Raw genomic sequence first — 23,692 nt, forward strand, 5'->3', positions numbered from 1 at the left:
TGGCAGGCCAGCCTGCGCCTGAGGAGACGCCACCGATGTGGGGGGAGCCTGCTTAGCCGCCGCTGGTGCTCACGGCTGCGCACTGCTTCCGAAAGTGAGTCTGGGGGCCGTCGGGGCCTCAGACTTGCTAATGGCCTCCGGGATGAGCAAACAGTAGCCACTCCGCAGCTTGGCCTCAGGGACTGGGCCTCCAGCGTGCTCAGGCGGCCAGCCCCCCAGTTCCAGGGCTCCCTGCCCTCTCTCCTTTTCTGCCAGGCACTACTATCCTTCCGAGTGGACGGTCCAGTTGGGCGAGCTGACTTCCAGGCCAACTCCTTGGAACCTGCGGGCCTACAGCAATCGTTACAAAGTGCAGGACATCATTGTGAACCCTGAGGCCCTTGGGGTTCTACACAATGACATTGCCCTGCTGAGACTGGCCTCCTCTGTCGCCTACAATGTGTACATCCAGCCTATTTGCATTGAGTCCTCCACCTTCACCTTCGTGCACCGGCCAGACTGCTGGGTGACCGGCTGGGGGTTAATCAACCCCAGTGGCAGTGAGCCTGGGGATACACTGGGTGGGGCGATGGGGGTCTGGGGTGGGCATTACCCTCTACCCCTCTTCCCGCTACACAAGCACAGCAGCCCCTCCCTGGTCAGGGGATGCAACTGCACCCCTCCTGCTCTCCTTCTCTCCTCACCTGCTTTTCTGCTCTCACTGCCACCTGCCAGGGCAGGGATCAAACTCCCAGTTCTCCCTGCTTCCAGGGACTGTGGGGGCCAGCAGGACAGTGTGAGAGGGAGGCCAGCTTGCCCCGGGCCTGAAGGAGTGAGGGGGAGTTCGGGAGGACCCGGTGACAGAAACCTCAGGCAACGATTTTTAAAAATTGAGACAACTCACAAACCATAAAATGTTCAAGTGTTCAGTGTTGAAGTACACAATTCAGTGATTTTTAGCCTACAGTCCTGTGTCACTTAATGACCGGGGTATATTCTGAGATATGCATCATGAGGCAGTTTCATTATTGTGTCAACATCATGGAGTGTAGTTACACAAACCTGGATGGCAGAGCCTACTACACACCCAGACTGTATGGTCTAGCCCATTGCTCCTGGGCTACAAACCTGTGCAACTTGTTACTGCGCTGAATACCAGAGCAGTTGTAACACACTGGAAAGTACTTATGTACTTAAGTGTATCTAAACAGAGAAGAGGCACAGTAAAAATATGGCATAAAAGATAAAAACCAGGCTGGGCAGATGAGCCTGTAATCCCAGTACTTTGGGAGGCCGAGGCAGGTGAATCACCTGAGGTCAGGAGTTCGAGACCAGCCTGACCAATATGGTGAAACCCTGTCTGTACTAAAAATACAAAAATTAGCCGGGTGTGATGGCGGGTGCCTGTAATCTCAGTTCCTTGGGAGGCTGAGGCAGGAGAATCGCTTAAACCCGTGAGGGGCAGAGGTTTCAGTGAGCCAAGATAGCGCCACTGCATTCCAGCCTGGGTGACAGAGGGAGACTCCATCTCAAAAAAAAAAAAAAAGATAAAAAACAGTATGCCTGTGCCCTAGGCACTTACCATTAGTGGAGCTTGCCAGACTGGAAGTGGCTGTTGGTAAGTGAATGAATGGTGAGTGAATGTGAAGGTCTAGGACATGACTCCACACTACTATAGACTTTATAAACACTGTACACTGAGGCTACACTAAATTTACCCCAAAAGCTGTTCTTTCTTTAATAGCAAGTGAAACTTAGCTTGCTGTAAACTTTTTACTTTTTAAAAATTATTGGCCGGGCGCTGTGGCTCAAGCCTGTAATCCCAGCACTTTGGGAGGCCGAGACGGGTGGATCACGAGGTCAGGAGATCGAGACCATCCTGGCTAACATGGTGAAACCCCGTCTCTACTAAAAAAATACAAAAAATTAGCCGGACGAGATGGCGGGCACCTGTAGTCCCAGCTACTCGGGAGGCTGAGGCAGGAGAATGGCTTAAACCCGGGAGGCGGAGCGTGCAGTGAGCCGAGATCGCACCACTGCACTCCAGCCTGGGTGACAGAGCGAGACTCCGTCTCAAAAAAAAAAAAAAATATTACTATTTTAACTTTTTTACTATTTTGTAATAGCAGCTACCTTATTTCAAGACACAAACAAGTTGGATAGCTATATGAAAATACTTTATATCCTTTTTCTATGAGCTTTTTTCTGTTCCATACACACGGAACATACAACATATGATTTTTTAGGGGTCTAGATTCTTTGATATAACATAGTGTCTCCAAGATTCATTTTGTGGGATGTATCAATATAGGTTTCACTATGTTGGCCAGGCTGGTCTCGAACTCCTGACCTCTGGTGATCTACCCACTTTGGCCTCCCAAAGTGCTGGGATTACAGATGTGAGCCACCACGCCCGGCTTCCAGCTAATTTATTATTTTTTTTTGCGGGGGGATGGGTAGAGGTGGGGGTCTCACTTTGTTGCTCAGAGTGGTTAATTTTTTTTTTTTTTCTGAAACAGAGTTTCACTCTTGTCACCCAGGCTAGAGTGCAATGGCACGATCTCAGGTCACTGCAACCTCCTCCTCCTGTGTTCAAGCAATTCACCTGCCTCAGTCTCCCACGTAGCTGGGACTATAGGCATGCACCACCATGTCTGGCTAATTTTTATGTTTTTAGTAGTGACAGGGTTTCACCATGTTGGCCAGGCTGGTCTGGAACACCTGACCTCAGGTGATCTACCTGCCTCTGCCTCCTACAGTGCTGGGATTACAGGCATGAGCCACTGTGCTCAGCCTGAGTTTTTGTGTTACTTTTTTTTTTTTTTTTGGTCGTCTTGATTTTTAGATGTTAATTTTGCATATTGCAACTGCTGGGTTTCTTCATTGGTTCTAACAGTTTTGTGGAATCTTTAGTGATTTCTACAAAAAGAATCATGTCATCCGTGAACAGTAGTAATTTTACTTCTTTTTAAATTCAGAAGACTTTTATTTTTTACCTTGCCTAATTGCTCTGGGTGGGACTTCCAGTGCTATGTTGAATAGCAGTGGTAAAAGTGGGTGTCCTTGACTTGTTTCTGATCTTGAAGGAAAAGCTTTCAGTTTTTCACCATTGAGTATGATTTTTGCTATGGGCTTTTCTTTTCTTTTCTTTTGAGAAGCAGTCTTGCTGTTCGCCCAGGCTGGAGTGCAGTGGCACCATCTCGGTTTACTGCAAGCTCTGCCTCCTGGGTTCATGCCATTCTCCTGCCTCAGCCTCCCGAGTAGCTGGGACCACGGGCGCCCGCCACCAGGCCCGGCTAGTTTTTTGTATTTTTTAGTAGAGACGGGGTTTCACTGTGTTAGCCAGGATGGTCTCAACCTCCTGACCTCATGATCTGCTCACCTCGGCCTCCCAAAGTGCTGGGATTACAGGCGTGAGCCACCATACCTGGGCCGATGTGGGCTTCTCTTATATGGTCTTTATTACATTGAGTTAGTTTCCTTCTATTCCTAGTGTGCCAAACGTTTTCATCATCAAAGTGTGTTAAGTATTATGACATGCTTTTTCTGTGTCAATGGAGATGATTGTGTGGCTTTTCCTTCATTCTGTTAATGTAGTATTCCTTATCAACTGATTTTAAAATGTTGGACTACCCTGCCCTTGTGGGATGAGTATTACTTGGTCATGGTATACAGTTCCCTTAATATGCTGCTGGATTTGGTTTGCCCTATTTTGTTGAGGATTTTTACATGCATATTCATAAGAGATACTGGTTTTTAGTTTTCCTTTGTGTGTGTGTGATATCGTTGTCTGGCTTTTGTGTGCAGGATAATGCTGGCCTCATGGAATGTTTCCTGAAGTGTTTCCTTCTCTTCTATTTTTGGGAGGTGCTCAAGAAGGATTGGTGTTACTTCTTCATATGTTGGTAGAATTCAGCAGTGAAGCTACCAGATCCTAAGATTTTCTTTGTTGGGAGATTTTAAATTTCCGATTCAATCTTTTTACTTATCATAAGTCTGTGCAGAATTTCTGTTTCTTTTCTAGTTGGTTTTGGTAGTTTGTGTATCTCCAGGTAGGAATTTTTTCATTTCCTCTAGGTTATCTGATTTGTTGTTGTACAATTGCTCATAGTATTCCTTTATAGTCATTTTTATTTATTTATTTTTTTTTTTTTTTGAGACGGAGTCTTGCTCTGTCACCCAGGCTGGAGTGCAGTGGCGCCATCTCCAGTCACTGCAAGCTCCGCCTCCCAGGTTCAAGCCATTCTCCTGCCTCAGCCTCCCGGGTAGCTGGGACTACAGGCGCCCGCCACCGCGCCCGGCTATTTTTGTATTTTTTTAGTAGAGACGGGGTTTCACCGTGTTAGCCAGGATGGTCTCGATCTCCTGACCTGGTGATCTGCCCGTCTCGGCCTCCCAAAGTGCTGGGATTACAGGCGTGAGCCACCGCGCCTGGCCAGTCATTTTTATTTCTGTAAGGTCAGTAGTAATGTCCCCACTTACATGGTCAATTTTGTTGATCTCTCAAAGAACCAACTTTTGGTTTCATTGATTTCCTCTATTGTTTTTCTACCCTCTAGTTTGTCTTCCTCCATTCTACTCTTTATTCCCTTTTGAGATGGAGTTTTGCTCTTGTCGCCCAGGGTAGAGTGCAATGGTGCCATCTCGGCTCACTGCAGCCTCCACCTCCTGGGTTCAAGCCATTCTCCTGCCTCGGCCTCCCTAGAAGCTGGGATTATAGACACGTGCCACCATACCCAGCTAATTTATATATTTTTAGTAGAGACAGAGTTTTGCCATGTTGGCCAGGCTGGTCTCGAACTCTTGACCTCAGGTGATCTGCCTGTCTCGGCCTCCTAAAGTGCTGGGATTACAGGCGTTAGCCACCACACCCGGACTATTCCCTTCTTTCTGCTAGCTTTGTATTTAGTTTCTTCTTTTTCTGGATCCTTAAAATGTAAAGTTACTGATTTGAGATTTTCCTTCTTTATTAATGTGGGCATTTATAGCTCATATTTCCTCCTGAGAACTGCTTTTGCTGCAACTCATAAGTTTTTATCTTTTGTGTTTTCATTTTCATTCATCTCAAAGTATTTTCTAAGTTTCCTTGTGATTTCTTATTTGGCCTATTGGTCATTCAAAAGTGTGTTGCTTAATTTCTATATATTTGTGAATTTTTCCTTGTTCATAGTTTCATTCCCTTGTGATCAGTGAAGATGTTTTGTATGATTTCAGCCTTGTCTAATTCTCTGCAACTTATTTTGTGACTTGACATATTGTCTATCCTGGAGAATGTTCTGCTTACACTTTGGAAGACTATATTCTACTATTGTTTGGGTGGCCTATTCTATCTGTTAGGAATGATTGATTTATGGTGCTGTTCTAGAGCTCTATTATTATTGATCTTCTCTCTGCTTGTTTTATCTATTTATTATTATTATTATTATTATTATTATTACTATTATTATTTGAGATGGAGTCTCACTCTGTTGCCCAGGCTGGAGTGCAGTGGCTTGATCTCGGCTCACTGCAGCCTCGGCCTTGCAGGCTCAAGCGATTCTCCTGCCTCAGCCTCATAAGTAGCTGGGATTACAGGCGCCTGCCACTATGCGCAGCTAATTTTTTGTATTTTTAGTAGAGACAGGGTTTCACCATCTTGGGCAGGCTGGTCTCGAACTCCTGTCCTTGTGATTTGCCTGCCTCGGCCTCCCAAAGTGCTGGGATTACAGGTGTGAGCCACTGTGCCCGGCTGTTTTATTAATTATTAATAGCGAGCTATTAACATCTCCAACTATTATTGTAGAACTGTCTATTTCTCCTGCCAATTCTGTCAATTTTGCTTTATATGTTTTGGAAATCTGTTGTTAGGTATGAAGATGCTTATGATTGGTGTATTTTCTTGATGATTTGATTGTTTTATCAATATGTAATGTTGTTCTTAGACTCTTAAAACAAGTTTGTATTAAACTCTATTTGTCTGGCATAGTATAGCAACTTCAGCTCTCTTTCGGTTACTATTTTTATGGAACTTTTCCCAACCTTTCACTTTCAGCGTGTGCGTTTCACTGGATCTAAAGTGCATCTCTTATAAGGAGCACCGATCTAGATCCAGTGATTTTTTTAAAGCTGTTATATCAGTCTCTGCTTTTTATTTGGAGCATTCAGGTCCTTTACATTAAGAGTAATTAATTACTGATCTGCAAAGAATTACTTCTGCCATTTTGTTATTTGGTTTTTAGATCTCATCATATCTTTTTTCTATACCTATGTTTTATGTTTCTTTTGCTTTTTATCTCCTCATTTTTGTTTAACCGACTGTTTAGAGTACCATATTGATTCCCTTCTCGTTTCCTTCTCTGTGTTTATTTTGCTTTGTTAGTTGTTGCTCTAGGGATTACAATTAACATCTAAACCTTATAACAACCTACTTTGAATTTATACCAACTTAGCTTCAATAGTATTCACAAAATCTCCTTCCTATACGGCTCCATTCTTCCACTTTGTGGTGTTATTGTCACAATTTACATCTTTATTCATTGTGTAACCTTTAACCTATATTATAATTATTGTTTTATGTATTTGTCTTTTAAATTACGTAAGAAAAAGAGGAGTTACACACCAAAACTACAATAATACTGACTTTTATATTTGCCTGTGTAGTTATCTTAACCAGGGCTCTTTATTTGTTTGTCCGACTTTGAGTTACTTTCTAGTGTTCTTTCATTTTACCTGGAAGGATTCCTTTATCCACTTCTTGTAGGATAGGTCAACTAATGACAAATCTTCTCAGCTTTTGGTTATCTGAGAATGTCTTAATTTCTTCTTCATTTTTTTCCTGATATAAAATTCTTGGTTGACTGTTTCTGTTCATCTTGCTGAGGATCCCTTGTCCTTGATGAATCACTTCTCTCTTCCTGTTCATAAGATTCTCCCTTTATCTTTTGTTAGTTTTATTATAACGTGTCTCAGGGTAAATCTCTTTGTGTTTAACCTATGTGGAATTTGCTCAGCTTCTTAAATCTGTGGGTTCACGTTTTTCATCGAATATGGCAAGTTTTGACCTGGATCCCACAGCGGTAGTGTGTTAATCATAAACATTCTCATCTACTGTAGCCCTTCTTCCTGCTGTGCTTTAGCTGAGAATCTCTCTGCTGACTCAGGCAGGGGCTATCATCTCCATTCTACAGATAGAGAAACCAAGTTTCAGGAGCCCTGCAATAGCCTGGCCCACCCACTGGGTTATTCTGTGATATTGTTGATGGCTGTTGATGCACTGGGTGCTGGGGAGTCAAGAGCAATGCTGGGTACTGTGGGTGTGTCAGGGATCCCCCACCACCACTACAACACATGCCCTTTCTCCTCTCCCTGCTCCAGATGGCAGAGGAGAGGTGAAGGGTGCTGCTTTTCTCTGTCCTATCTGCAGCACCTCTGCCACCTCCTTACAACCTCCAGGAAGTACAGGTCACCATCTTAAACAACACCAGGTGTAATTACCTGTTTGAACAGCCCTCTAGCCGTAGGATGATCCAGGATTCCATGTTTTGTGCTGGTGCTGAGGATGGCAGTGTAGACACCTGCAAAGTGAGTGCCTTTACCCCACCAGGGAATCCCACCCTCTCCAGCTCCAAACCTGAGAGCAACTACCATTTCCTCCTCAACCACTCCCAACCCATTGCTTGGATTTCTTATGAGAAAACCAGTGCAGTCTTAGTTATTGAGCCTACAAAATATGCTTCTCATTTTTCATAAATTCTGCCTGCATTGATTAACCCACCAACCCCTGGAGGCTGTTGCCCCACTTTGAAAGTGTAGAAACTGCGACTTGATTGATTCTATGGGAAGGAGTAAGGTTTGCATTCAGTCTGTCTAGCCCCACAGCCCCTCCTGCTCTCATGGCCTGTCTGGTGCCCCACCCAGTCTGCCCCAGGCTGGGCTCACCCATGCTGCTCCCCAGGGTGACTCAGGTGGACCCTTGGTCTGTGACAAGGATGGACTGTGGTATCAGGTTGGAATCGTGAGCTGGGGAATGGACTGCGGTCAACCCAATCGGCCTGGTGTCTACACCAACATCAGTGTGTACTTCCAGTGGATCCAGAGGGTGATGTCCCACAGTACACCAGGCCAAACCCCTCCCAGCTGTTGCTGCTCCTTGCTCTGCTATGGGCCCTGACTCCTGCAGCCCTTCTGAGTCCACCAGAAACTGAGAGGCTGCAGTGGGGACCACAGTATTGGCTCACTCCCCTGGGCAGTGGGCACTTCAGGGACAGGGTTGGGACTGCCTGCTGGATCAGATTCCTTTTGTCCCATTTGCTAATAAATATGTGTGCATGTTCAAGCTGACGCCTTGCAGAGCTCTCTGTGGACCTAAGGGGCTTCATGGACAACTCCCTCCTCTTCACTCATGTCCAGTCCAGGTCAAGACCCCACCTGAACTCCTAAATTGTTATCCAGGTTTTTGTTGCAAACAGCAGGACCCTCTGGTTATTTCAATCGGGAAGATAATTGATGGAAGAACAGCAGTACTTCAGTGTGTCAGAGGGGTGGGAAGACATGGATTGGGGTGCCAAGGAGGAAATGCTGCCAGTGCTGCCATCCCAGGGTTCCCAATCACACAAACGCCAGATGTTCCTGATCTTACTTTGGTCACTCCAATAGTTGACCTAAAACCAGGACATGGGTGCAGGTTGTTTATCTGGAAGGTGATCCCAGGAAGCAACGACGAGAAAGTGGAGAAAGCAAGGCAGGAAAGGCACAAATGCCAATGAATTTGCTCAAACTGGGAGAAATTGAGCCACAATCCTATGGGGGCTTCAGCATTGGCCCACTGAGGACAAGGACACCAGGGGTGAGTATTTCTCTCTTGCCCCCGACCCCACATGTTGAGGGCGGTCCTGGGGGCATGGCATGATGCCCCAGAGCTGTAGCAGCCCCTAAGTGAGGCTGTGGGCACCCAGGCAGCTGCTGTAGCAGCACCATAAGGTGGCTGACATGGGGGAGGGGAGTATGTCTTCCCCTTGCCTTGAGGTTCCTGACCCCAGCATCAGCTTGGCCAAGGAACCAGTCCAACAAGGTAGATGCTGCAGGCTCCCTGAACTGGGAAAGCGATCTGCATTTTTCCAAGATCCAAAAATGCTGTGAGCACAAGAAGGTGTGAGAAGCTCTGGCCTAGACAGCCCCTGATCTCATCCCCACCCCACAGCCTCTGCGCCTTTGAAAATGCATCCACTTGAAGCAAACTCTCCCTGCTCACCGTTAGCCTCGGGAGAAAGGCTGTAGAGGGCTCTGGTTCCTCACACCATGGAGGGTGGGCAGCCACAGGTGGTCCTTGCCTACAGCGTTCTCCCACCCTTCAGGACCGCATCACTCACCAGTGGGTGGCTGACCTATTAGCAAGTGGAGTTGCCAGCCCTGCCAAATTGTAGAGGGAGTGTCATGATCCAGTGGACGTGCTATCCCCCTATCCCATGCATGCGTTGGGGTCAAGGGAGGCTCTTCCTGCTGAGGAGATCTGGCGTGTCCACATAGAAGAAGACCGAGACTGGAAAAGGGTGGGCAGTTTCCAAGGTAGGAATGGAGTGGATGTAGCTGGTTCTGAGGGACAGGAAGTGAGTCCAGCGATGCCCTTTCTAAGTTTGAGGGTGTTCTGCAGGTGAGCAGGTTCATGCAAACCTATCCTTAAAGGCCAAGGGAGCCAACAGGACAAACAAAGAGGCTAACAAATCCAGTGTCTAAGAAACAAACATTTAATAAGAAATTACAAACTGAAGTGATGACTTGGTTGTCCATGAGATGGTGGATCTTCACACCTGCCCTGCAGAAAGTATTCTTTATATCACAAGTTTTTTTTTTTTTTTTTTTTTTTTGGTAAAACAAGTGCACTTGGTTATGCCTGAGACATTCTAGCAAAATCTTGACCACCGGGGAGGTGAGAGAGGCATCTTTCTGAGGAGTTATCTGTGTGACAGGGACCACTTGGTATGCCTGAGCAAAACATGGTCATCATGGGGTTTTCACTTCAAGATGGCGTCACTCTTGCCATACAAAAGGCTGTTTTCCTATAGGTCTGGGGACATTCCAGTGAAGTTGAACAAGTGAAGTAGAGATGGACTTTTTTTTTTGAGACGGAGTCTCGCACTGTTGCCTGGGCTGGAGTACAAGGGCACCATCGTGGCTCACTGCAACCTCTACCTCCTGGTTCACATGATTCTCCTTCCTCAGCCTCCCAAGTAGCTGGGATTACAGGTGCACACCACCACACCCGGCTAATTTTTTTGTATTTTTTTTTTTTAGTAGAAACGGGGTTTCCCTATGTTGGCCAGACTGGTCTGGAACTGCTGACCTCGTGATCCTCTCACCTTGGCCTCCCAAAGTGCTGGGATTACAGGCATGAGCCACTGTGCCTGGCCTAGAGATGGAGTTTGGCCAGACGGAATGACTTCAGAGATAAAAGGCGATGTCCACATCCCAGAGTGGCCCATTGTGGGTGACAGCAGGGCCCCAGGGTTCCATTGCCATATGCTGGCGAGGCAAGAGGAAAGGTGGAGACTGAGAGTGGAACTGGGATTGGAGGAGCCAACTGGAAGGAGAGTGAGCTGGAACACCTTGGGGTGGGGTGATGGAATAAGGACAGGGTGGTATGGCTGCCTGTGAAAGAAGCAGAGGTCTGGGGGAATATGGGGAATGGGTAGGCAGGTTTGGACTTTGGGTAGGAAATCCACATGAGTTGGGGGACAGTCAGAGTCCAGAGGACTCAGAGCTCTTGCTACCATGGCCAAGCCCTGTTGGGATGCTGGCATCTGCCCTGCCCAGAACCGCACTCCCCGCAGGCCATGGGAGACAGAGGCTACACCTCCAGGCATCAAATGAATAGACACCGAGGGTGATGGGCAGGGAGGGATCTGGAGAATTCGGGAGTGTCTTAGTGAATTCTTACACTGCTTTAAAGGAATACCTGAGGCTGGGTAATTTATACAGAAAAGGGGCTTATTTGGCTCATGGTTTGATTCTCCTGCCTCAGCCTCCTCAGTGACTGGGATTACAGGCACGTGCCACCATGCCTGGCTAATTTTTTGTATTTAGTAGAGACGGAGTTTCACCATGTTGATCAGGCTGGTCTTGAACTCCCGACCTCAGGTGATCCACCCCACCTTGGCCTCCCAAAGTACAGCTGTGAGCCACTGCACCCGGCCTCATTTAGTTTTCTTAAGATCATTATTTTGAATTTATTTCTGACAGTTCACTGATTTCCTTTTCCATTGGGGTCTGTTACTAGACAGTTATGTTTCTTTGGAGCCAGATTTTCTTGCTGCTTCATGTTTCCTGTGTCCTTGCACTGATATTTGTACATCTGGTGGAATAATCGCCTCTTCCAGAGTTTCTAGAGTGGCTTCGTAGAGATAGACTTTTATCTGCAGTTGGGTCTTAGTGTGCTGGTTGGAAAGGGTGTGGCGACCGTGTTTCCAGATAGGTGCAGTGATATGGTCTCCGTGCAGCTCTTCAGCTGTGTTGAGCATCAGCAATAACTGTGGGTGCCTCGAGGCCCAGGCTGTAGAGATTTGTGGCAGCAGTGGTTGTTAATGTCCTTGATGTCAAGGGCGTTTGGGATCCTCCTATTCTTATTTTCCCCACAATGGGGATATGCAGCCAAAGGACACCTTTTGGTGTCAAGTTTGACATGGCCTACAAGAAGATGCAGTGGCACTGGCTTTCATTTGCAGGTGCTTGGAGTAGCTGTGGAGCTGGGGTCCTAGGCTCAGGGCCTGGCGTACAAACTGAGGCAAGGCCTGGGTCATTGGGTGTAGGTTTACTCTCTGTGGCAGGGTTGAATGTGCGTTGCCCACAGAGCCAAGATCTGTACCTCTGATGCACTCCCTAGCAGGTCATGCCCAGGGAGCTGGGTTGTAGCTGTGATTCTACCCTGTGGGACAGGGCAGAGCAGTGGCCCAGCTCTGGGGAAGATGTGGTGTTCTTCAGGTTTAAACCTGGGGATCAGGGTATGGCTGCCACTCCGGGACCTGAGCCAATAGGGCTCAGCGTAACTCAGAGTTCAGGGGCTCAGTATAACTCAGGGTGGGCTTCCACTGACTGATGTGCCAAGGTGAGGCCCCCACAGTACCTCTGCTCCCACCCCTCTGCTCCCACCCCTCTGCTCCCACCCCCTGCACCACCCCTCTGCACCACCCATCCAGCACTCCTCTGACTTTCAGGGGCAGCAAGGGCCAGGCACGGGGAGTGCGCAGCTGAGCCCGTCTCAGGAGGAGCCTCCTTCAGGGAGGTGGAGGTGGAAGAGGCCACGCCGTTGGCCAGCACAGCTCTCAGAGGGAGGAGCTTAGAGGTGGCACAAAGCGGGCTGTGTTCTAGCCCTAGCCCAGCCTGAGGGCGCCTTTCCATGGTTTGTTTTGTTTTGTTTAAGACAGATTCTTGCCCTGTGGCCCAGGCTGGAGTGCAAGGGTGTGATCTCGGCTCACCGCAACCTCTGCCTCCCGGGTTCAAATGATTCTCCTGCCTCAGCCTCCAGAGTAGCTGGAATTACAGGCACCCACCACCATGCCCAGCTATTTTTTTGTATTTTTAGTAGAGACGGGGTTTCACCATGTTGGCCAGGCTGGTCTCGAACTCCTGAACTTATGATCCACCCGCCTTGGCCTCCCAAAGTGCTGGGATTATAGGCATGAGCCACCGTGCCCGACCTGCCTTTCCATGTTTTGCTGGCAGTTCAGAGGCATGCTTTCTAACTCCAGGCTGACAGGGTTTGGCGCCCAGAAGGAGAGTCGTCTGGGCCAGGACTCCAGAAGCACCAGCTGGGATTGTGGGGACTTGGAGGAAGAGACAGTGCACACTGGAGGGGATGTTCAGATGGCGCGAACACAGGCATCACACATGCTCGTTCACACATGTGCAGCCAGACACACACGCCCGCCCAGACTCTCCTGCACACGGGGGACATGCACCCTCGACACCCCTCTTCACCTGCATGCCTGACCTGGGGAAGAAGCCCACCTGGTGGGAGGCACCCCTCTCCCACTCTCCATCTGCCCTGGCCCAAGTGCTGGCCCTGAGCCCGCATACAGGGAGAATCAACACAAGCCCTTTGTCCGTTGGGATCAGGGCCCCCAAGAGAGGGATTTACTGAGCATTTATTTCCTGCCTGGGCACGCCCCAGTCCTCATTCTGCCAGGAGAGGGGAACAATGAGGCCTTCTCCTGCCTGCAGAGGTGGCCCCGGGCCGACTGGCCCTTGTGTGTCAGGAGTTGGGTTAGGGCCACAAGTCCCTGGCCTCCCTGCCCTTCAGGTGTGGGACTTGGGAAGACCCCTCTGTGGCTCTGCAACCTGAGGCACAGCAGAGAAGAAGGTCTCCATCTGCAGCCCATGCAGCAGCCAGGACCTCCCTGCAGCCCCTGGGCCAGGCTGAGTCTCTGCGGGAAGCCCCCAGCCTCACCAGAGGCAAGAACCCGAGTCTCTGGCTCAGATCTCCGGGTAGGACTGACCTGACTGAGACCCTGGGCAAAACCAGGAACGGACACCTCCTAGGGCCTCAGCGGATCCCTGGGGCTCAGGAACCAGAGGGAAGGTCCTGCTGGCTGGGGGAGGGGCAGGATCAGAAGCCCAGGAGTCTTTGCCCCAACCCCAGCAGGGCGACACCGGGCTGTGCCTATGACTTGTCCTTGAGCAGCTGTTGTTGGGGAAGGAGGCCCTGAGGGAAGGCACTGCAGCCTTGTGCTCCTGAAACCCGAAACTCCCACACGCCCGCCTGCGCCCTCAGTGAGTTCCTGTTGGTACCACACTCTGTGCTAAGCGTTTTATCTGCACTTTCCCCAGATAAACTCAATACTTTTATTGGAAAACCAGGACACGTAACCACACATTTTGCCTAATCTTTCATGTAATTCACCTTCCACTAGTGTTGAAAATAGAATGCACTATTCCCAAGTTTCAAGTTGATGGAGGCAGGATTGCCAGGTTCTGGTTTCTGCAGCCTGCCCTGGTGCGTGTGTTGCTCCTTGGCGTCTGGGTCAGCTCAGGCTGCTGTAACACAAATCCCACGCCGTGGGGGGCTGGTAGACAATAGACGTTTGTTTCTCACAGTTCTGGAGGCTGGAAGTCCAGGATCAAAGTGCTGAGCGATGCGGCTGCTGGTGAGGGTTCCTTTCTGGTGTGCAGACCCCTATCTTCTCACCATGTCCTCTTATTTGGAGAGGGGTGAAGAGGAGAGTCCTGGTCTCCTTTTCTTATAAGGGCCCTAACCCATCGCTGGGGGTCCTGTGCTCATGGCCTCATCTGAACCTCATCACCTTCAAAGGTCCTACCTCTGACACATATGCTTAGAGCTTCCACATATGAACTTTCGGGGACAAAGACAGCCCATAGCACCTGGTTAGCATCCCCCTGAATCTCTCCTGAGGCAGGCACGAGCTTAGAACCTGGGGCTTGGCCCACTCCCCTGACCTCCCCTCCTGGGGGCCAGGAAGTGCCCCACAGGGGCCCACCCTGTCCACGTCCGTGGCTGTACTCCAGCTGACTTGCTCGGGCCCTGTCCTGTGAATGGAAGAAGGATGTCGGGCTCAGCCTCCGCACCTGCCCCGGTAGATTGCATGATAAGTGACCTGAGCAGCCTGGCCCGGCGCCACACTCCGACCCTGTTCCTGACTGCACCTCACGCAGCCACTCTCAGCCTCGGTTTCTCTGTCAATAAACAGGCCCCAGCACACCCCAGCGCCTGAGGCTGTTGGGAGGGAGAAGCGAGAAAATGTTCGTGGCCGCCAGCCACCTGCTGGGGAAACCAGTCTGTGTTATTGAGGTGATATGGTTTGGCTGTGTCCCCACCCAAATCTCATCCTGAATTGTAGTTCCCATCATTCCCACATGTTGTGGGAGGGACCTGGTGAGAGGTAATTCAATCGTGGGCAGTGAGTTACCCCCATGCTGCTGTTCTCGTGGTAGTGAATTCTCACGACATCTGATGGTTTTATACAGAGATGTTCCCCCTTTTGCCTGGCACTTCTCCTTACTGCCACCATGTGAAGAAGGACGTGTTTGCTTCCCTTTCTGCCATGATAGTAACTTTCCTGAGGCCTCCCCAGCCATGCTGAACTGTGAGTCAATTAAGCCTCTTTCCTTTATAAAATACCTACACTCAGTTATGTCTTTATTAGCAGCGTGAGAATGGACTGATACATGAGGACCGGCCCGGACGAGGCCCTCGATGGTGTGAGGCACTAGAACAGCCTCAAACTGGTTTGAGTCAGTTGCTCATCTCCTTCCCAGGAGTGGTTGAGCCCTCCCTGGGAGGCTGCAGAGGGAGTAGCCCTGTGGGGGCGGGAGGCCAGTTCCTGACTGCGGCCCCCACAGTGAGCCATGTGGAGGGCCTGGAATTTTTGAGACTCGAGGATGGACGGTCCAGACGGACCAAGATGGCAGAAGCTGAGGATGGGCCCTGAGGAGCTGTCCTCCAAGGACAAAGCCAACAGACATTTCCCCTACATTTACCACCCAAATTCAGACATACTGGAGAGTAAAAGGTGACAGTGACACCCACACACTCCCTGCCTCTCCTGTCCTCAGCATTCTCCTGTGTGGGTGTCACTGCATTTGCCGATGTCCCGGACCCTCCGTCCACCCATCGCTTCATCTTCTTTCCTCAGACATATCAGGTGCTGACCTCAGTTCACTTCCCCTCAGACACTTCTGCATGCGTGTCATTAACCAGACTGTCGTAGGGTTGGGCTTTTCCCAGTTTGAAGCGTAATTTGCATACAATGAAATCACAAATTGGAAGTGTATATTCACAGGTTTTATTATTTATTTATTTATTTATTTATTTTGAAATGAACTCTCTGTCACCCAGGCTGGAGTGCAGTAGTGTAATCTCGGCTCTCTGTAAGCTCCGCCTGCTGGTTCAAGCGATTCTCCTGCCTCAGCCTCCTGAGTAGCTGGAATTACAGGCACCGGTCCCAACATCCAGCTAATTTTTGTGTTTTTAGTAGAGACAGGGTTTCACCATGTTGGGCAGGCTGGTCTCGAACTCCTGACCTCAAGGGGCCCACCCGTCTCAGCCTCCCAAACTGGTGGGAATTGTAGGTGTGAGCTACCATGCCCGGCCTATTCACAGGTTTTAAAACATTATTTTTTATTGCGATAAAATACACATAACATGAAATCACTTTAACCATTTTATTTTTTAATTTTTTGAGACCGAGTCTCACTCTGTCGCCCAGGCTGGAGTGCAGTGATGCTGTCTCAGCTCACTGCAACCCCTGCCTCCCAGGTTCAAGAGATTCTCCTGCCTCAGCCTCCCGAGTAGCTGGGATTGCAGGCACCCACCAGCACCACCAGCTAATTTTTGTATTTTTAGTAGAGACGGGGTTTCACCATACTGGCCAGGCTGGTCTTGAACTCCTGAGCTTGTGATCTGCCTGTCTCGGCCTCCCAAAGTGCTGGGATTACAGGTGAGAGCCACAGCACCCGGCCCACTTTAACCATTTTAAATGTCTAGTTCAGCAGCAAGTCATCCATTACTTAACAACAAGTATACCTTTTGAGAAAAGCGTGGCTAGGTGATGTCAACATTGCGGGAACATCACAGAGTGCACTTCCACATACCTGCATGGCATAGCCTGCTACACCCAGGGTAGGCGGTCTAGCCTGTTGCTCTTAGACTACAAAGCTACAGAGCTTGTTACCATAGTAAACACTGTAGGCAACTCTAACACAATAATACGTATTTGTGTATCTAAACATAGAAAAGTACAATCAAAATATGGTATTATAATCTTACGGAACCACTGTCGTGTACCTGTGTAGTCAATCACTGAGCAAAACCTCATTATGTGGCATGTAATTGTACATTCCCATTTTCACTGATCCGTTCATTGGTCAATGGATTCTTGGGTTGCTTTCATGTCAGCTACTGTGAATAATCCTGCTATGAACATGGGTGTACAAATATCTCTTGAAGGCCGGGCATGGTGGCTCACACCTTCACCCTGGCACTTTGGGAGGCTGCGGAGGGCAGATCACCTGAGGTCAGAAGTTCAAGACCAGCCTGGCCAACACGGCGAAACCTCATCTCTACTAAAAATGCAAAAATTAGCTGAGCCTGGTGGTGGGTGCCTCTAATCCCAGCTACTCTGGAGGCTGAGACAGGAGAATCACCCAGGAGGCGGAAGTTGCAGTGAGCCAAGATCGCGCCACTGCACTCCAGCCCGAGCAACAGAGCAAGACACCATCTCAAAAACAAACAAACCCCCAAAACTAAACACCCCCAAAAAACAAAAACCAATATATCTTGAAGACCTTCCTTTCAGTTCTTTTGGGTGTATACTCAGAAGTGGAATTGCAGCCGGGCGCGGTGGCTCATGCCTGTAATCCCAGCACTTTGAGAGGCGGAGGGGGTGGATCACCTGAGATCAGGAGTTGGAAACCAGCCTGGTTAACACGGCGAAACCCCGTCTCTACTAAAAATACAAAAATGAGCCAGGTGTGCTGGTGCCTGTCTGTAACCCCAGCTACTTGGGAGGCTGAGGCAGGAGAATCGCTTGAACCCGGGAGGTGAAGGTTGCAGTGAGCTGGGATCACACCAATGCACTCCAGCCTGGGCGACAGCAGCGAAACTGCATCTCAAAAAAAAAAAAAAAAAAAAAATTTGTTTCGGAGGAGTGAAGAAAGCCCAGCAGGAGCCCATAGTGGGGACGGCCTGGGTAGAGACTTGGCGGGATCCCCATTCTGGGTGGAACCGGCCCAGGAGCACTGTTTTCCCAAGAAAGTCTCATGAAGGACCAGCCATGCTGCCAGGCCCCACCCGGCCCTCAGGGGCCCCCAGGCTTTAAGGGGACTCCTGGCTCAGAGCCAGGCCCTTGGTGCTGGAGGAGGTGGTAGGTGGAGGACACGGGGCACCAAGCGGGCAGCCAGGACCGCTGGGCTGCAGACAAGAAAGGGACTGTGGGGTCCACCGGGTCTGGGCCACATCAAGGAGTGTGGTTGAAGATCCGCCCTAGGAGCTGAAAGCCAGGGCGCTACCAGGTCTGAGAGTCCCCAAACAGCCCTTGGGCCCAGGAGTGTGAAGCTGGGAGTAGAGGGCAGAGCTCCCACCCCGCCCCGCCCCCAGGGGGCGCCCCGGGCCGGCGCGAGAGGAGGCAGAGGAGGCGCCAGGCCGCTGGAGAGGAGGCCATGGGCGCGCGCGAGGCGCTGCTGCTGGCGCTGCTGCTGGCGCGGGCTGGACTCGGGAAGCCGGGTGAGCTGGGGGCAATGCTGTCGGGACGGGGGGCGATGGGGAGGACGGGAGGTGGAGGCCGCGGGGAGCTCACTTCTTGTCTCCTACAGAGTCAGATGAGGCGGAGCTGTCGTCAGGTAGGGCGCCCAGGATGCGCGATGCCCGCCAGGGCCGTTGGGCCGAGGTGCACGGGGGCGGGGGGAGGGGAAGGCCCGCGGCCTCTACTGCTCTCTCGGCCCCGCCCCCGGGATCAAGAACTCTGTTGGTGTGGAAAGTAACTAATGGGCGCTGGAGGGGGATGGGCAGGCCCCGCAGGGCACGTGGGAGGGTCTCCAATGTCACCTGCTTCCTGCTGCACACACGCGAAGGGACACTGGGTGGGCAAAAACGTGGTTTCCCGGACTGGGCTGAAGGGGAGAAAGGGAGAGGTTGGGCTTGGGGGGCTGCCTCCCGCGGCTCAGCAGTTCCTCTCACCATCGGAGGACCATGCGGCCAACGGGTCATCACGACGCGCATCGTGGGTGGACAGGACGCTGAACTCGGGCGTTGGCCATGGCAAGGGAGCCTGCGCCTGTGGGATTCCCACGTGTGCGGAGCGAGTCTGCTCAGCCACCGCTGGGCGCTCACGGCTGCGCACTGCTTTGAAGAGTGAGTGGGGTGCGAACTGAGAGGTGTGGGGAGGGGCAGGAGCAGGGCTGGAGGGAGTGCCACCTAACTTTACCTATGGTCTGATGCCACACTTGGGCGTGAATGTGGTGCGTGGATGCCGCCTGGTGTTCTACTGAGCCCCAGGCTCTGCTGCAGCCGATTACACCCACTCCAGTTCCTTTTGGGTCTCCTTGAGGGAACCCTGTTCAGGTTCTTCCAGAATGTTCTTCCAGAACATTTCCACACACTTTTGGGTATTCTCTCCCTTTTTCTTTTAACCCAAAGTTCACCGCCATCCATCCCACCCACATCCCCCCTCCTGGTGGATGTGCAGTACAGTGTGGAGCACTGAACGAAGGCGAGCACACCCGGGACGCTGTGTGGACTCCATCCTGCCAAGCCCACATTGCCGTGGTGCATCTGCCCATTCCTCCTTGGGCTGCATGGGGGTGCCCCTGGAGGCCTTGACTTAATGCAAGGGTCCTTGGGACAGCTCTGAGAAATGACAAGACCTCACCCTCCTGCTCCAGGAGCAGGTCCTAGGACTTTGGTTGTGATCTCTCTGGGCTCTTTCATTTCTGCAAGGGACACTGGGTGTTAGCAAGTAGTAGCAACGCCACAGTCTTCCCTCCTGGATTGGGCCCCAGTTGTGCTCAGGCAGCCAGTCCTCCGTCCAGGGCTCCTGATTGCGCTCTTCTCTTCTACCAGTGAGAGTGACCTTAGTGATCCCTCTGGGTGGACGATCCAGTTTGGCCAGCTGACTTCCATGCCATCCTTCTGGAGCCTGCAGGCCTACTACACCCGTTACTTCGTGTCGAATATCTATTTGAGCCCTCGCTACCTGGGGAATTCATCGTATGACATTGCCTTGGTGAAGCTGTCTGCACCTGTCGCCTACACTAACCACATCCAGCCCATCTGTCTCCAGGCTTCCACATTTGAGTTTCAGAACCAGACAGACTGCTGGGTGACCGGCTGGGGGAACATCAAAGAGGATGAGGGTGAGGCTGGGAACAGGCGGGTCAGGGAGGAACTGTCTTTGTTCACCTGTTCCCCTAGGCAGGCACAATAGCCCCTTGCTTGGTCAGGGAGTGCAGGCTACGCCCCTCTTGCGAGCAGTCTCTACTCACCTGCCAGGGCAGGGACCAAACACCCAGTCTCTCCCTTCCAGGGGCTGTGGGGGCCAGAAGGAGAGTGTGAGAGGGAGGCCAGCTTGGCACAGGCCTGTGGGTGGTGGGGTGGTGGAGGGGTTCTGGAGGGCTTGGCGACATAAACCTCAGGCTTGAATTTATTGCTGCATCTTTCCACCTCCCCCGGTGCTCACCAATGCCCCAAGCATCAGGCTCTCCAAGCCTCTTGCACCCACCCTAGCTCTGGCCGATACTCCTGCAGCACTGAGCCCGTTCCTCTCCCCAGAAATTTTCAAGCCATGCTCAACCGCAGCTCCCACCGAAACCCCTCTGGGGATTCTCTGGTGGGCCTGCCCTGGCACCTGCGTGTCCCCCACACACATGCCCTTTCTTTCAGAAGTGGGCTCAGCATCTGGAGGAGTCCTGGGGCCGGCAGCCCCCAACTGGGTGTGTTCCCTGTATCAGGAATCCCCTTCCCTCTGCTCCCCCGTCTGGCCTGTCCCTGCATCATCCCACAACAGTAGTAACAATAACAAATGTGGGGCCGGGCGCGGTGGCTCAAGCCTGTAATCCCAGCACTTTGGGAGGCCGAGATGGGTGGATCACGAGGTCAGGAGATCGAGACCATCCTGGTCTACATGGTGAAACCCCGTCTCTACTAAAAAATACAAAAAACTAGCCGGGCGAGATGGCGGGCGCCTGTAGTCCCAGCTACTCGGGAGGCTGAGGCAGGAGAATGGCGTAAACCCGGGAGGCGGAGCTTGCAGTGAGCCGAGATCGTGCCACTGCACTCCAGCCTGGGCAATACAGCGAGACTCTGTCTCAAAAAAAAAAAAAAAAACAATGTGGTTCCTTGAGCACACGCAGCATGCCTGGCACTGTTCTAGGCGTGGGGACCCAGCAGTGAGCCAGGCGCGGCCTCTCCTTCTCCTGGAGCTCACCTAGGAAGGAAGTTGGTAATGTTTTTATACCCATTGTACAGATGAGAAAACTGAGAGGGTTATGGAAATTGCGAAGAACTGATACATGGAGAAGTCAGGGCCCCTTGCCTTAGAGAGGGTAAGGGATATCCCCAGGTCACACCCCAGCAGTTGGAAGAGGGAATGGGGAACTCAGCACTGGAGCCGCTTCCCTCTAGAAGAGGGATCCTTTCCCTTCCCTGAGAAGGGCCCCTGCTGCAAAGATGAGTGGGTGTGAGCCGGGGGCACGGCCAGGCTGCCTCTGCCACCCTCTCTCCCCAGCCCAGAGTGGACAGGTCACACCAACCCCAGGCTGCGCCTCAACTCACAGTGTAGGGGAGGCGGGGGTCAGGCACTTCTGGAGCCCCCTGGCTGGTGCGCACCTTTGCTCTGCCCTGCGCTGACTGGGAGGCCTTGGGCAAAGCTGTTCATCTCACAGTGCCTCAGTTTCCTCCCCTGTGAAACAGGGCAATGATGGCTCCACATCACAGGCTAGTTCCCAGGTTGTTAGTCCCAAGGGCTTAGAAGAGACCCCGCTGATGGGAAGCGCTGCCTGCACGTTGGGCCTTGTTGTCTTTTGTCATCCTCTGCAGGACAAGGTGCTGGCTGGGACTCTGAGGCAGGAATTGGACAGGTGTGGGTTCCTGTCAGGCTCTGAGACTTCCCCAGTGCCTTGCCGGGGGTCAGCGGGGTGATATCCCCCTGACTCTCCTTATCTGGGAGTGGGTCGTGATGACTGCTGCCTCCCAGGGGTACTGGGGGGGCCCTAAGAGCACCGCAACAAGCTTGTGCCCAGGCCCTGAAAGCGTCCAGCTGCTACTGAGGCCAGGGCTGCAGCCAGGCTGCCTCTCCCCTAGGTCTGGCTTTGGGTGCTCATCTTAACACCATCTCAACTGCCTTCGTCCCTCCCCCTGCTCCTTTTTGCTAGGGAATCTCTCCGTGGGTGCAGGCAGGGCCATTGTTGCCATTCTACAGATAGGGAAAGTGAGGCTGGGGGAGCTCTGACAGCCTGTCTCTCCCTGGGGCCTTCATGATGCTGCTGAGGGCCTCTGCTGTGCTGGGGTCTGGGCTGGAGCTGGGGGTAATGGAGATGAACCTGCCAGGCACAGTGGGTGCCCTAGGACCCCCACCCCCACAGCCTGTTCCATCCCTCCCTAGAGGGGCCTCAGGTTGGTGTCTCTCTCTTTCCTTCTATCGTCCCCACAGAACTGCCATCTCCCTACACCCTCCAGGAAGTTCAGGTCGCCATCATAAACAACTCTATGTGCAACTACCTCTTCCTCAAGTACAGTTTCCGCACGGACATCTTTGGAGACATGGTTTGTGCTGGCGATGCCCAAGGCGAGAAGGATTCCTGCTTCGTGAGTGTCCCTGCCACCATGCCCAGGAAAGCAACCTGTGTCCCTGTGCCTTATTTGACCCTCATGCCAACCCCAGGAGGTGGAGACTGTTGCCCTACTCTGCAGATGCAGAAACAGAGGCTCGGCCGCTGCCGGGGGGGAGGAGGATGTGCACCCAGTCTACCCAGCCCCACAGCCCTTCCTGCTCTCGGCTTCTCCCCTGCCCCACTCACTGCGCCCCAGGCTGACCTCAGCCCCGCTGCTCCCCAGGGTGACTCAGGTGGACCCTTGGCCTGTAACAAGAATGGGCTGTGGTATCAGATTGGAGTCGTGAGCTGGGGAGTGGGCTGTGGTCGGCCCAATCGGCCCGGTGTCTACACCAATGTCAGCTACCACTTCGGGTGGATCCAGAAGCTGATGGCCCAGAGTGGCATGTCCCAGCCAGACCCCTCCTGGCCGCTGCTCTTTCTCCCTCTTCTCTGGGCTCTCCCACTCCTGGGGCCGGCCTGAGCCTACCCAAGCCCGTGCAGGCTGGGGCCACTGCTAAGTCAGGCCCTGGTTCTCTTCTGTCTTGTTTGGTAATAAATACATTCCAGTTGATGCCTTGCAGAGTAATCCTCAAATGTGGTGGCTTCATGGACAGCTCATTCTCTCTTGTGCAGCCGGCCTGTCTGTGCCCCTGGCTCACACCCACATCTGTTCTGTTTTGATCAGAAAGAGAATTGTGTGTTGCCCAGGCTGGTCTTGAACTCCTAGGCTGATCTCGATCCTCCTGCCTCACCCTCCTGAGTAGCTGAAATTAGATGCATATCATGCCCCGCAATGGAACAGGAGTAGTTCCAGGGTGCCAGGAGCTGAGAAGCCTGGAATGGGGGTGTGTGCATTGGAGGAAATGATCCTGACATCCCTCACCCCCCAAGGATCCAGCACAGAAACGCCAGACATCCTGATCTTACCATGGTTCCCTCAAGGCTGACCTAGGACCAGGACATGGGTGCAGGTAGTTTATCTGGGAGGTGATTGCTGGAAGTGGGGAAACTGAGGCAGGGAAGGAGGGAACGCTGATGAGCTTGCACAAACACGGAGGGTGCCATTCTAGGCAACTGGGGTGCAATCCTGTGGGGGCCTCAGCATTGATCCACTGAGGACAAGGACACCAGGGTGGGCGTTTCCCTCTTGACCACGCCCCCCACCATGTTGAGAGTAGTCCTGGGGCATAGGATGCCCCAGAGCTGGCGCAGCCCTGAGGTGAGGCTCTGGGCACCCAGGGAGCAGGCAATAATGCTTCCCCTTGTGGGACTCCAGGTGGCTCCATGTTTGAAAATCATGGTCCTGCCTTAGTGATGTTTTTATTTTTTATTTTTTATTTTCTCAGTTTATTGCATGAAGGAATTACACTAGTCCAAGTTAAAAGCAGACCCCAAATGGTTACATTAGACAAACTGTGAG

At 51.7% G+C, this 23,692-nt stretch overlaps 1 protein-coding gene and 1 pseudogene across 1 annotated transcript; both read left to right on the forward strand.

The window, feature by feature from the left end:
• LOC117097431 overlaps positions 1–9,188 on the forward strand; it is a 10,492-nt pseudogene extending 1,304 nt beyond the window's left edge.
• Positions 9,189–17,663: 8,475 nt separating this feature from the next.
• On the forward strand, positions 17,664–22,866 carry LOC117097779 (testisin). The gene is made up of 6 exons (XM_033236079.1): positions 17,664–18,187; positions 18,277–18,303; positions 18,649–18,814; positions 19,523–19,815; positions 22,110–22,264; positions 22,514–22,866. The coding sequence occupies exons 1-6, from the start codon at positions 18,124–18,126 to the stop codon at positions 22,751–22,753; spliced, it is 945 nt and encodes a 314-aa protein (XP_033091970.1). The 5' UTR covers positions 17,664–18,123; the 3' UTR covers positions 22,754–22,866.
• The last annotated feature ends 826 nt before the right edge of the window (positions 22,867–23,692 follow it).

This window comes from Trachypithecus francoisi, unplaced genomic scaffold (assembly GCF_009764315.1).
Source record: "Trachypithecus francoisi isolate TF-2019V2 unplaced genomic scaffold, Tfra_2.0 Lachesis_group15, whole genome shotgun sequence".
Lineage (NCBI taxonomy): Eukaryota > Metazoa > Chordata > Mammalia > Primates > Cercopithecidae > Trachypithecus > Trachypithecus francoisi.

What these genes read in the sequence shown, in the direction of transcription:
- LOC117097779 (XM_033236079.1), top strand. Translation starts at nt 18,124, where the DNA reads ATGGGCGCGCGCGAGGCGCTGCTGCTGGCGCTGCTGCTGGCGCGGGCT. An exon ending in GCTGCGCACTGCTTTGAAGA is followed by an intron (nt 18,815 to 19,522) that starts GTGAGTGGGGTG and finishes CTCTTCTACCAG; the next exon opens with TGAGAGTGACCTTAGTGATC. An exon ending in GCGAGAAGGATTCCTGCTTC is followed by an intron (nt 22,265 to 22,513) that starts GTGAGTGTCCCT and finishes GCTGCTCCCCAG; the next exon opens with GGTGACTCAGGTGGACCCTT.